This window comes from Nerophis lumbriciformis, linkage group LG24 (genome assembly GCF_033978685.3).
Source record: "Nerophis lumbriciformis linkage group LG24, RoL_Nlum_v2.1, whole genome shotgun sequence".
Lineage (NCBI taxonomy): Eukaryota > Metazoa > Chordata > Actinopteri > Syngnathiformes > Syngnathidae > Nerophis > Nerophis lumbriciformis.
In genome coordinates, this window is record NC_084571.2 from 41,143,469 (window position 1) to 41,157,768 (window position 14,300).

The 14,300-nt window shown below is 38.2% G+C and overlaps 1 protein-coding gene across 2 annotated transcripts in view; it reads left to right on the forward strand.

Moving 5' to 3' along the window:
- LOC133620522 (serine/threonine-protein kinase pim-2-like) overlaps window positions 1-12,810 on the forward strand; it is a 37,884-nt gene extending 25,074 nt beyond the window's left edge. The window contains exons 3-8 of one of the 2 annotated variants that reach the window (XR_009817525.1): window positions 4,425-4,519; window positions 4,590-4,637; window positions 4,784-4,940; window positions 12,088-12,265; window positions 12,329-12,502; window positions 12,569-12,810. Coding sequence is in view for 1 of the 2 variants with exons in the window: in XM_061982102.1 (XP_061838086.1) it covers window positions 4,425-4,519; window positions 4,590-4,637; window positions 4,716-4,940; window positions 12,088-12,265; window positions 12,329-12,502; window positions 12,569-12,660 (812 nt within the window). In the remaining variant the exon portion in view is untranslated. Of the gene's footprint in view, window positions 1-4,424; window positions 4,520-4,589; window positions 4,638-4,715; window positions 4,941-12,087; window positions 12,266-12,328; window positions 12,503-12,568 lie in introns of both variants that reach the window. The other variant, XM_061982102.1, reaches the window with a different exon arrangement.
- The last annotated feature ends 1,490 nt before the right edge of the window (window positions 12,811-14,300 follow it).

Below are 14,300 nucleotides of genomic sequence, written 5' to 3' on the forward strand. Positions count from 1 at the left end.
AATTAAGTCAGTCTTTTATCATTCAATACTTCCATTGAAAAAGACACAATTAAGTCAGTCTTTTTTCATTCCAATACTTCCATCGAAAAAAGACACATTTAAGTCAGTCTTTTATCATTCAATACTTCCATTGAAAAAAAAAACACATTTAATTAAGTCAGTCTTTTATCATTCAATACTTCCATTGAAAAATGACACATTTAATTAAGTCAGTCTTTTATCATTCAATACTTCCATTGAAAAAAACCACATAATTAAGTCAGTCTTTTATCATTCAATACTTCCATTGAAAAAAACCACATAATTAAGTCAGTCTTTTATCATTCAATACTTCCATTGAAAAATGACACATTTAAGTCAGTCTTTTATCATTCAATACTTCCATTGAAAAATGACACATTTAATTAAGTCAGTCTTTTATCATTCAATACTTCCATTGAAAAATGACACATTTAATTAAGTCAGTCTTTTATCATTCAATACTTCCATTGAAAAAAAAACACATTTAATTAAGTCAGTCTTTTATCATTCAATACTTCCATTGAAAAAAACCACATAATTAAGTCAGTCTTTTATCATTCAATACTTCCATTGAAAAAAACCACATAATTAAGTCAGTCTTTTATCATTCAATACTTCCATTGAAAAATGACACATTTAAGTCAGTCTTTTATCATTCAATACTTCCATTGAAAAATGACACATTTAATTAAGTCAGTCTTTTATCATTCAATACTTCCATTGAAAAATGACACATTTAAGTCAGTCTTTTATCATTCAATACTTCCATTGAAAAAAGACACATTTAATTAAGTCGGTCTTTTATCATTCAATACTTCCATTGAAAAAAGACACATTTAATTAAGTCAGTCTTTTATCATTCAATACTTCCATTGGAAAATGACACATTTAAGTCAGTCTTTTGTCATTCAATACTTCCATTGAAAAAAGACAATTAATTAAGTCGGTCTTCTATCATTCAATACTTCCATTGGAAAATGACACATTTAAGTCAGTCTTTTGTCATTCAATACTTCCATTGAAAAAAGACACATTTAATTATGTCTTTTACCATTCAATACTTCCATTGAAAAAAGACAATTAATTAAGTCGGTCTTCTATCATTCAATACTTCCATTGGAAAATGACACATTTAAGTCAGTCTTTTATCATTCAATACTTTCATTGAAAAAAGACACATTTAAGTCAGTCTTTTATCATTCAATACTTCCATTGGAAAATGACACATTTAATTAAGTCAGTCTTTTGTCATTCAATACTTCCATTGAAAAAAGACACTTAATTAAGTCAGTCTTTTATCATTCAATACTTCCATTGAAAAATGACACATTTAAGTCAGTCTTTTATCATTCAATACTTCCATTGAAAAAAGACACATTTAAGTCAGTCTTTTATCATTCAATACTTCTATTGAAAAATGACACATTTAAGTCAGTCTTTTATCATTCAATACTTCCATTGAAAAAAAAAAACATTTAATTAAGTCAGTCTTTTATCATTCAATACTTCCATTGAAAAATGACACATTTAATTAAGTCAGTCTTTTATCATTCAATACTTCCATTGAAAAAAGACACATTTAATTAAGTCAGTCTTTTATCATTCAATACTTCCATTGAAAAAAAAACACATTTAATTAAGTCAGTCTTTTATCATTCAATACTTCCATTGAAAAAAACCACATAATTAAGTCAGTCTTTTATCATTCAATACTTCCATTGAAAAATGACACATTTAATTAAGTCAGTTTTTTATCATTCAATACTTCCATTGAAAAATGACACATTTAAGTCAGTCTTTTATCATTCAATACTTCCATTGAAAAATGACACATTTAATTAAGTCAGTCTTTTATCATTCAATACTTCCATTGAAAAATGACACATTTAAGTCAGTCTTTTATCATTCAATACTTCCATTGAAAAAAGACACATTTAATTAAGTCGGTCTTTTATCATTCAATACTTCCATTGAAAAAAGACACATTTAATTAAGTCAGTCTTTTATCATTCAATACTTCCATTGAAAAATGACACATTTAAGTCAGTCTTTTGTCATTCAATACTTCCATTGAAAAAAGACAATTAATTAAGTCGGTCTTCTATCATTCAATACTTCCATTGGAAAATGACACATTTAAGTCAGTCTTTTGTCATTCAATACTTCCATTGAAAAAAGACACATTTAATTAAGTCGGTCTTCTATCATTCAATACTTCCATTGGAAAATGACACATTTAAGTCAGTCTTTTACCATTCAATACTTCCATTGAAAAAAGACAATTAATTAAGTCGGTCTTCTATCATTCAATACTTCCATTGGAAAATGACACATTTAAGTCAGTCTTTTATCATTCAATACTTTCATTGAAAAAAGACACATTTAAGTCAGTCTTTTATCATTCAATACTTCCATTGGAAAATGACACATTTAATTAAGTCAGTCTTTTGTCATTCAATACTTCCATTGAAAAAAGACACATTTAATTAAGTCAGTCATTTGTCATTCAATACTTCCATTGAAAAATGACACATTTAATTAAGTCAGTTTTTTATCATTCAATACTTCTATTGAAAAAAGACACATTTAAGTCAGTCTTTTATCATTCAATACTTCCATTGAAAAAAGACATTTAATTAAGTCAGTTTTTTATCATTCAATACTTCCATCGAAAAATGACACATTTAAGTCAGTCTTTTGTCATTCAATACTTCCATTGAAAAAAGACACATTTAAGTCAGTCTTTTGTCATTCAATACTTCCATTGAAAAAAGACAATTAAGTCGATCTTCTATCATTCAATACTTCCATTGGAAAATGAAACATTTAATTAAGTCCGTCTTTTATCATTCAATATTTCCATTGAAAAAAGACAATTAAGTCGGTCTTCTATCATTCAATACTTCCATTGAAAAAAGACACATTTAATTAAGTCAGTCTTTTATCATTCAATACTTCCATTGAAAAATGACACATTTAAGTCAGTCTTTTATCATTCAAAACTTCCATTGAAAATGACACATTTAAGTCAGTCTTTTATCATTCAATACTTCCATTGAAAAAAGACAATTAATTAAGTCAGTCTTTTATCATTCAATGCTTCCATCGAAAAAAACACATTTAAGTCAGTCTTTTATCATTCAAGTCTTTTATCATTCAATACTTCCATTGAAAAAAGAAAATTAAATAAGTCAGTCTTTTATCATTCAATACTTCCATTGAAAAATGACACATTTAATTAAGTCAGTCTTTTATCATTCAATACTTCCATTGAAAAATGACACATTTAATTAAGTCAGTCTTTTATCATTCAATACTTCCATTGAAAAAAAACAATAATTAAGTCAGTCTTTTATCATTCAATACTTCCATTGGAAAATGACACATTTAAGTCAGTCTTTTATCATTCAATACTTTCATTGAAAAATTACACATTTAAGTCAGTCTTTTATCATTCAATACTTCCATCGGAAAAATGACACATTTAAGTCAGTCTTTTATCATTCAAGTCTTTTATCATTCAATACTTCCATTGAAAAAAGAAAATGAAATAAGTCAGTCTTTTGTCATTCAATACTTCCATTGGAAAACAACATTTTAGTCATTTTCTGTGTAAGCATTTCTCTTCAATATCGCCATTTAATGAAAATACATTTGAATCATTTATCTGTAGTGTGCAGACACTTCTGAGTCAATACCTTAAGTAAAAAGGCACATATTTAATCTAGTAGTGTGGAACAGTTCTTGTGTGGTCCAAATCTGATACCAATAGATCAGATTTGAAGCACTTGAGAGCGTTTAGATTGGCAAAAAAATACCCAATCTGTGTCACTTGTGGGCAAAAAAATCAGATTTGATGTCCAGTCCAAATGGGGCCAAAGACTTAAGTAAAAAAGGACACATTTTAGTAAATCATCCTCAATTCCTTCATTAAAAAAACACCCATTTTGGTCAGTCATCCATTGCTTATGTATTTCTCATTCATTCAACACTTCCCTTGGAAAAAGTACACATTTTAGTAAATACTAAAAACAGTTCATTGAATACTTCTATTGAAAAAGGACACGTTTTAGTAAATGATCCTGTGTGCAAATATTTCTCATCCAATGGAAAACGGACGCATCTTATTAGTCAATTATCCTCATCATGCAAACATTCTCATTCAATATCTTCATTGAAAAGCATCATTTTAGTCAGTCATTCTCATTCAATGCCAAAGTGGCACATTTTCAAGTAAGTCATCTTCAGTGTGCAAACATTTCTAATTCATTGTATAAAAGACACTTCTTGCAAGGTCCATTGTGAGCATTTCTCATTCCATTGCTTTTTAGTCAGCCATTCATCTCATCTTCTTTGTGTCAAACACAAGTTTAATGTTGCAAATGTGCCTTTCATCTTGGTAGCAACGTTTGTGCTGAAGTACCTACAGTTGGAGAAGCTCGGAGAAGGAGGTTTTGGATCCGTTTATGCCGGTTACAGGAAAAGCGACGGGTTTCCGGTAGGAGTTTTTGTATGCATAACCCCCCAATCACCATCACCATCGCCAACTATTTCATTATGTCTGTCAGGTGGCCATTAAATACATCCCCATAGAAAAAGTCGAAAGCGTCTCTTTGGTAAGTGCTTGCATGCACATTTCTATTCAGGCCCTTTTTCATCAGTTGGTCAATTTCCGTCTGTCCATGATCTCGTAGTACATCAACGGGAAAGTCCAGAAGGTGCCCTTAGAGGCTTTGCTAATGCTGCAAGCGTCCTCTTTAAGGAACCGAGACGGGACGTCCTCGGTGGTCCTACTGTTGGACACGTACGATCTGCAGCAGGAGCTCGTCCTGGTCATGGAGAGGCCGGCGCCGTCTGTGGACCTGTTCACCTACAGGACCAAGTACAAGCTGGGTCCACTGGAGGAGTACGAGACCAAGGTAAGGCAACTCTGCTCATCATTTTATAACATACTTGCCAACCAGTGACGTGCGGTCACTAGAGCAGCGGTTCTCAAACTTTTTTTGTCATCCCCCACTTTGGACAAGGGGGAGTTTTCAAGCCCCACCTGCCCCCATCGCCCCAACAGAGCGCTAATGCCAAGTTTTAACATTTTCAAATTTATTGAACATCAAGTTGTATACATTCGAACTCAATAACATAAAATAACATTAAGTTCAATAATAAATAAAATAACTGTGCAGCTGTGGTATAACTTGCATCAAGTTCAATAATAAATAAAATAACTTCCATCAAGTTCAATAATAAATAAAACAAAAGTGTTATAACTTGCATCAAGTTCAATAATAAATCAAAAAAAGTGTTATAACTTGCATCACGTTCAATAATACATCAAAAAAACTGTTATAACTTGCATCAAGTTCAATAATAAATCAAAAAAAGTGTTATCACTTGCATCACGTTCAATAATAAATCAAAAAAAGTGTTATAACTTGCATCAAGTTCAATAATAAATCAAATAAAAGTGTTATAACTTTCATCAAGTTCAATAATAAATCAAATAAAAGTGTTATAATTTGCATCAAGTTCAATAATAAATCAAAAAAGTGTTATAACTTGCATCAAGTTCAATAATAAATCAACAAGTGTTATAACTTGCATCACGTTCAATAATAAATCAAATAAAAGTGTTATAACTTGCATCAAGTTCAATAATAAATCAAATGACTTGCATCAAGTTCAATAATAAATCAAAAAAAGTGTTATAACTTGCATCAAGTTCAATAATAAATAAAACAAGTGTTATAACTTGCATCAAGTTCAATAATAAATCAAATAAAAGTGTTATAACTTGCATCAAGTTCAATAATAAATCAAATGACTTGCATCAAGTTCAATAATAAATCAAAACAAAGTGTTATAACTTGCATCAAGTTCAATAATAAATAAAACAAAAGTGTTATAACTTGCATCAAGTTCAATAATAAATCAAAAAAAGTGTTATAACTTGCATCAAGTTCAATAATACATAAAAAAGTGTTATAACTTGCATCAAGTTCAATAATAAATAAAACAAAAGTGTTATAACTTGCATCAAGTTCAATAATAAATCAAAAAAAGTGTTATAACTTGCATCAAGTTCAATAATAAATCAAATAACTTGCATCAAGTTCAATAATAAATACAATAAAAGTGCCACTTTGCAATCTTTGCAAAAAAAAAAAAGGAGGAGCTATGCATTTGGCAAGACAGGGCAAGTGACAGCACTTTCCCCCAGGAGAGCCACCTTGCTTCACTGTGAAACAGCACGGCTGTATGATCAGCTCCCATTTCCTCACACAGTGCAGAGAACAGTCGCACTTTCAGTGGTCGTGTTTTGATCAAATTTACCGCGCTCACAACATGTTAAAACCTCATTGAGATTGGGGCTGAGCTGCCTTGACGCGAGTGCTTCCCGGTGAATGACACAGTGTCTGCCCGTCACATTTTTGTTTCTCTGCAGGCGCTGGCTCTGGCTCGACGACCTTTGAGGTGCGAGTCACAAATGTATATATTTGTGTAATTGTGATCCACACATTAGCCTGCTACCCATCCGCGCGAAAGTTTGTTCCGCTTAGCCCCGCCCCCATTAGTTACTGTTGCTATGTCTGTCAAACTTTCGCTCCTACCGGGAAATATAAAGCCTACAGTAAAAATAAGTACCGGTAATTTCCATTTATTTATATAGCGGATTTCACAGACAGAATCACAAAGTGATTTACAGTGTGTATAGAAAATGAAAGCATCGTAAAAAAAATAATCTAAGAATATAATAATTAAAAAAAAAAAAGTAAAGTGAAATTTCCTCCCGTTCCTCGCGCCCCACCTGTCATGTTTCTATTCCCCACCAGTGGGGCGCGCCCCACACTTTGAGAAACGCTGCACTAGAGGCAGGTGAGGCCTGCCTCACCTGCCTCTAGAAAAAAACGTAAAAAGAAAAAAAAAAAATTAAATTGTTATATGTATCCAGTGATTATATTATAAAGTTATTTTCCATTTAACTTCACCAGTTTTAGATTATTTTTATTCAAAATCGCTGAATTTTCACATTTGCCGTTCAAATACTGAGAAGAGACGGTGCGGTGAACAGCAGCCAGTCGAGGCGCGTCACTCAGTGCCTCAACATGGACGGACTCGGCTAACTGCTGGCCTGCTGTGCAGTGAGACCGTATTGCTATATGAACTATTTTATACATTTCTATAGTTTAGTTAGCTGAGGTATATAATGTACAGTGTATTTTGTCAACAACTGTATGTGTGTAAAGTATTTCTTGTGCTGAGCGATCATAAAACTGCTGCGAAGACGCACTGGCTGAGGCACGCGTAACCACGCCTCCTGGTGCTTAAGACACGTTCACCGCAGACTGCACCCACCGACGGGAACGCCACACCAACCAAAGCCCACACCCAAACCCTCCACGTGCAAGACCGAATCCACCCCAAAAAAGTCACTTAACAAGAAGCCAAAAAGTGCAAAAACAACAATGCTCGCGCCGGAGGGACACTACATTAGGTACACCTGCAGACTGCAGCACGGATTTCATATTTCATTCATTCACAACTCCTCCAACATGAACACCACTGTTCCCGCACTTATAAGTAAAGGTAAGACCATAATAACGTTTTTTTTTAATTAAATGTGCTTTTTTGTGTGCTACAGTTTGTATGTGTAAAGTTAAAGTTAAGTTGAAGCAGGGGCGTCACTAGCTTTTAAGGACAGGGGGGCTTTGCCCCCAGGAGATGCACAGGATGCGAGCGAATGTTACGCACGAGCACAAAACTTCACAAACGGCTAACAAAGACTTAGAAATTATTCATTGTTATTATTATTATTTAAAAAAAAATGCACGGGACGAAATGAAATGCTCCCCGGGACGATGGCTTTTAACCATATATTTTCTTTTTCTTTTTATGTATTTATTCATTTTACATTTTATATTAAATGTCTTGGTTTTTCCTCCCTCTGAAAATCCTATTAAATGTTTAACAAGCCATCCTATAATAATAAAACAGCTATTAATGTAACAATACAATAAAACAAATATATTTAATGATGTTTTTTTTCATTATTTTAACAATAGGCTTATGTATATTACTTTATATAGATTCTACAAGAAACACAAAACTTAAAAATATAAATGATTTACAATTGCACACACAAGGTTTTGTGCAGCTTCACTCATTGTAAAGGAAGATAATGTGCTTCGTACACCTGCAGGACCGCAAGCAAGGTCGCAGAGAAAATGCGGGCTGGAATTTGTGTGATTTGGGCATTTTCTATATGAACAAGTGGAATGGATTGGATACCGACGCACGAAAGGGGCTCTCTACCTTACGCTACGAAGTGAGGGGAAACTGAGTGAATAATAACAGGTTATATGATTATTTATTTAAACTCATATTTGGCCCACTTTATAATGAATATGTCGGCATTTATTTGTAAAAAAAAAACAAAAAAAAAACACCAAATTATTTAGGGCGGCTTAAGAATATTTTAGGGGGGCTTGAGCCCCCCTAAGCAGGGAAGAATGCTGGTATGAGCTTTTAAACATAACCCGTTAACTGCTGCCAATCAAATGGTGAATAAGATGCTCTTTAGGGTTCATATGTTTGTAAATCTGACTGTGATGAAGTCAGTGCCTCACCAGCCATCAACCTCACCGCACGTCACTGTTGCCAACCTTGAGACCTCACAATTAGGGAGATATTCAAAAGGCCCGCTGGGGGGTGTGTGTGTGTATATATGTTTGATTAATTGAAACTTTTATTAGTAGATTGCACAGTACAGTACATATTCCGTACAATTGACCACTAAATGGTAACACCCCAATACGTTTTTCAACGTGTTTAAGTCGGGGTCCACGTTAATTAATTCATGGTACAGATATATACTATCATCATGATACAGTCATCACACAAGTTAATCATCAGGGGGTTACCCACATATGCGGTCCTCTCCAAGGTTTCTCATAGTCATTCACATCGACGTCCCACTGGGGTGAGTTTTTCCTTGCCCTTATGTGGGCTCTGTACCGAGGATGTCGTTGTGGCTTGTGCAGCCCTTTGAGACACTTGTGATTTAGGGCTATATAAATAAACATTGATTGATTGATTGATGATCAGAGTACATACTGTTGCGTTTTGGACCAGTTGTTCCTCCCAGGGAATTCAAGTCACAATTCGCTCCCAAGCTCTTTACGACACTTAAAGCTGAGTTGAAAAAACCACCAGAGACAGAATAGGTATTTTGTTGTATATTCTCAAAGCTTTGCCAATATACATTGATTGAGACCAGTCTAACCATAGAACATTCTATTGCGCCTCCCAAAATGGTCTGTCTTCCCAACGCCCAAAACCTCTCTTTCCTTCCCCCTCCCTAGCCATAACACAAGCACAACGTCTCCCTAGCCATAATACATTCCAAAGAACTCAAGGTTAACACACACAGTTTGCTTGCTGACAGAGCATCAAGAGAAGAAATGGAAAACACGAGCTGTTTTCAAATATGACAAAGAAATGGAAGAAGTACAACTTAAATTCGGATATATGTAAATATCTGCCTCCGACAATACATTGAATTATTTACAATCCGGTAGAGATGCGCGGTTTGCGGGCACAACCGCGGAGTCCGCGGATTATCCGCGGATCGGGCGGATGAAATTAAAAAAAATTAGATTTTATCCGCGGGTCGGGTCGGGCGATTGAAATAAAAAAAAATTAGATTTTAAATAGATTCAGGCGGGTGGCAGTTAAACCAATTGGTAAATATATATACATAGTTAAATGTTGTTACCCACATACGAAAAACGAGCAGGCACCTGCAGCATATGCCACAACAGAAGAAAAAAAAAAAAAAAGAGATGGACACTTTTACGGAGCGGAGAAGGGACGCCTCGCCGGGGTCCGGGACCGAGGCCCCTTCCCCCGAGAGGGCCCCACCGGGAGCCGTAGCTGAGGTGATCCGCGAGAAGGGCCCGACGCACGTCCAGGGTCACCACCGCGCCCACCGCACCGACACCCCGCCTCGTCCGCCTTCACCGCGGCCGGCGTCACGCGCAGCAGGTAAGCAGCTTACCTGCCCGCCACCCCCGTGGCCGGGGGCTCGTAACAGGGGTCACTCCGCGCGCTCCGCCCGCGCAGCTTACCTGCCCGCCACCCCTGTTGCCGGGGGCGCGTAACAGGGGTCACTCCGCGCGCAGTGCGCTCACAAAAGGGGTGGGGCTCACCCTGGTTGATATAGACAGCAGGACGGTGGCCATGGACGTCGGAACCCGCTAAGGAGTGTGTAACAACCCACCTGCCGAATCAACTAGCCCTGAAAATGGATGGCGCTGGAGCGTCGGGCCCATACCCGGCCGTCGCCGGCAGCGATATGGGAGCCGCGCTGAGCGCCCCTCCAAGCGCGGCTCCCATATGATTGCGCACTGGTGTGCGTCTGGGTCGTGACAGCGTGGCACGCGAATGTCTGTGCTGCATTGGATCAGTCTCCTTTCTTTAACAGGCAAAAGCTTTATAACCTCACTAATGCCTTGCATCGTCTATATTAGATATATAACAACGGGCGGGTGCGGTTCTGATCAAATGTTACATCGGGTGGATGGCGGATGGTTGACGACTTTCTGATGCGGTTGCGGATGAAATAATTGCCTATCCGCGCATCTCTAATATATATAAATAAAATAAATACTTGAATTTCAGTGTTCATTTATTTACACATATACACACACATAACACTCATTTACTCATTGTTGAGTTAAGGGTTGAATTGTCCATCCTTGTTCTATTCTCTGTCACTATTTCAGAACACACACATTATACAAATATACATTATAAAATCAATAAGAAAACGGGAACTCTAATTTGGGAGTCTGAATTAGGATCAGAAGTTCCTATATAAACATTGCGCACTCACGTCGCCTTTTTGTATTGATCACTGCAGCTGTGCACTGGATTCATTCACAAATACAAACTACAACTCACAAACACTTTAGAGTTAGGCTCCACCATCAGAATGTGTACTTAAACTTATAAAGATCACATGGATATTATTCAGTGAGTTGATTCACCAAAACTAACCTGTTATACAGGAGGAAAAAGCACACAGGACGTTTCAATTGTTCACAGACTGGTCGCGCTCATCATGACAAGACACTTCCGGTCTGCAGGTGATAGCATTCAATTGGGAAGAAACACCCTACTGCCCCCTACTGACCAATGTGAATACTGATAAATGTGTAATGACAGCTCCAAAAACGAATTCAAACCACAAAATAAACTAAATAAATCAACACAAAAATGTGACACATTATGGGTGGGTCACATATGCATGTACAGTAGATGGCAGTATTGTCCTGTTTAAAAGTGTCACAACATTGCTGTTTACGGCAGACGAACTGCTTTACGGTAGACGAACACTTGACTGCTGTTGTTGTGTGTTGTTACCGCGCTGGGAGGACGTTAATGAAACTGCCTAACAATAAACACACATAAGAAACCAAGAACTCGCCCTCCATCATTAGCTGTTTATATTGTGAGAAAGCGGACGTGTGAACAGGCTGTCAACACGTCACTCAGGTCCGCATGGAGCTGGAGGGGGCGTGGCCTCCAGCTCCGCCTGAATTTCGGGAGATTCTCGGGAGAAAATTTGTCCCGGGAGGTTTTCGGGAGAGGCGCTGAATTTCGGGAGTCTCCCGGAAAATCCGGGAGGGTTGGCAAGCATTGGGTTAGGGTTAGGGTTAGGGTTAGGGTTAGGTTTAGGGTTGGGGTTAGGTTTAGGGTTGGGGTTAGGGTTAGGGTTAGGGTTAGGCTTGGGGTTAGGGTTAGGGTTGGGGTTGGGGTTGGGGTTATTGTTAGGTTTAGGGTTGGGGTTGGGGTTGGGGTTGGGGTTAGGGTTGGGGTTAGGGTTAGGGTTAGGGTTGGGGTTGGGGTTAGGGTTGGGGTTGGGGTTAGGGTTAGGGTTGGGGTTAGGGTTGGGGTTGGGGTTGGGGTTATTGTTAGGTTTAGGGTTGGGGTTGGGGTTGGGGTTAGGGTTAGGGTTGGCAAGTATGTTTTATAATCATCCACTTTACATTTTGTTGTCCATTTTAGAACATCTTGAAGCAGTTGGTGGACACGGCTATCAAAATGCATGCCGTGAACGTTTTCCATCGGGACCTGAAGCAACGGAATATTCTACTGCAGGCAACCTTCAGTCTCCCTCTCGTGCGCGTCATAGATTTTGGCTGCAGCTGCTTCGTCAGCGACGAACCCTATCAAGAATACGCTGGTAAGATGTTCCATTCCCCCTTCAAAAACGACGAGTCCAATCGGTTTTGTGTGTGTCTCGCAGGAACCTTACGTTACGCTCCTCCGGAGTACGTCTTCAAGAGGCCTTACAAGGCCGGTCCGGCCACGGTCTGGCAATTAGGTGCGCTTTTATTTGAGCTGCTGGACGGAACCGAACGTTTCGACACCCTCATGTTCCTCATTAAGGGTCTGAGGTTAAACCGGGTACTGTCTCAAGGTAAAAAGCCGCACACGCAGCCTCGAACCTCCGCGGTTTAATAACTTCATCTTTATCTCCGTGCAGATTGCAAGGACTTTTTGTGGATCTGCTTGACCTCGGACATGGAGCAGCGAGCCACCTTGGAGCAGCTACAGTGTCATTCCTGGCTCCTCTGACTCTGCACACACACACACACACACACACAAACTACCAGCCAGTGTTAATGTGTAAATAATGTGTAAATAATGTGTTGATAGCATTAATTAAATGCACTTTTTTTTTTTTACATTGAATCCTCAAAAGTTCCTTGAACAAGTTCACACATTTAATTAATCTAATTTAATCTATGAATAATTTTAATTGTTCCTAGACCAGGGGTCGGCAACCTTTACCAGTCAAAGAGCCGTTTTGACCAGTTTCACAAATTATAGAAAACTATGGGAGCCGCAAAATATTTTTGAAATTTTAAATGAAATAACACTGCACACAGAGATTTATTTTAGTTTGTGCTATGTTTAAACCAGGGGTCTCAGACACGCTGCCCACACCTTTATGTAGGATTTGAAAGCTGGTGCGGCACGCGGGTTTAATCCGAATGGCGATTGTCAGCGTCATGCGTGCCGTGTACAGCGTGCCTGATCAGCCTCACGTTGTATGTAGCTTTTGCTTGCTCTCGTAAGTGACAGCAACGCATACTTGGTCAACAACCACACAGGTTACACTGACGGTGGCGGTATAAAAAAAAACTATGACTCTTACTAATAATGTGCCACACTGTGAACCCACACCAAACAAGAATGACAAACACATTTCGGGAGAACATCTGCACCTTCACACAACATAAATACAACAGGACAAATACCCAGAATCCCATGCAGCCCTAACTCTTCTGGGATACACTATACCGTATTTTCCGCACTATTAGCCGCACCTAAAAACCACAAATTTACTCAAAAGCTGACAGTGCGGCTTATAACCCGGTGCGCCTTATATATGGATTAATATTAAGATTCATTTTCATAAAGTTTAGGTCTCGCAACTACGGTAAACAGCCGCCATCTTTTTTCCCCGTAGAAGAGGAAGTGCTTCTTCTTTGACAAGAACAAGAAAGTTTGATCATATTACGCCTATACTGGCTCACCTGCACTGGCTTCCTGTGCACTTAAGATGTGACTTTAAGGTTTTACTACTTACATATAAAATACTACACGGTCTAGCTCCGTCCTATCTTGTCGATTGCATTGTACCATATGTCCCGGCAAGAAATCTGCGTTCAAAGAACTCCGGCTTATTAGTGATTCCCAGAGCCCAAAAAAAGTCTGCGGGCTATAGAGCGTTTTCTATTGGGGCTCCAGTACTATGGAATGCCCTCCCGGTAACAATTAGAGATGCTACCTCAGTAGAAGCATTTAAGTCCCATCTTAAAACTCATTTGTATACTCTAGCCTTTAAATAGACCCCCTGTTAGACCAGTTGATCTGCCGTTTCTTTTCTTTTCTCCTCTGCTCCCCTTTTCCTTGAGGGGGGGGGGGCACAGGTCCGGTGGCCATGGATGAAGTGCTGGCTGTCCAGAGTCGGGACCCGGGGTGGACCGCTCGCCTGTGCATCGGCTGGGAACATCTCTGCGCTGCTGACCCGTCTCCGCTCGGGATGGTGTCCTGCTGGCCCCACTATGGACTGGACTCTTACTATTATGTTGGATCCACTATGGACTGGACTCTCACAATATTATGTCAGACCCACTCGACATCCATTGCTTTCGGTCTCCCCTAGAGGGGGGGGGTTACCCACATATGCGGTCCTCTCCAAGGTTTCT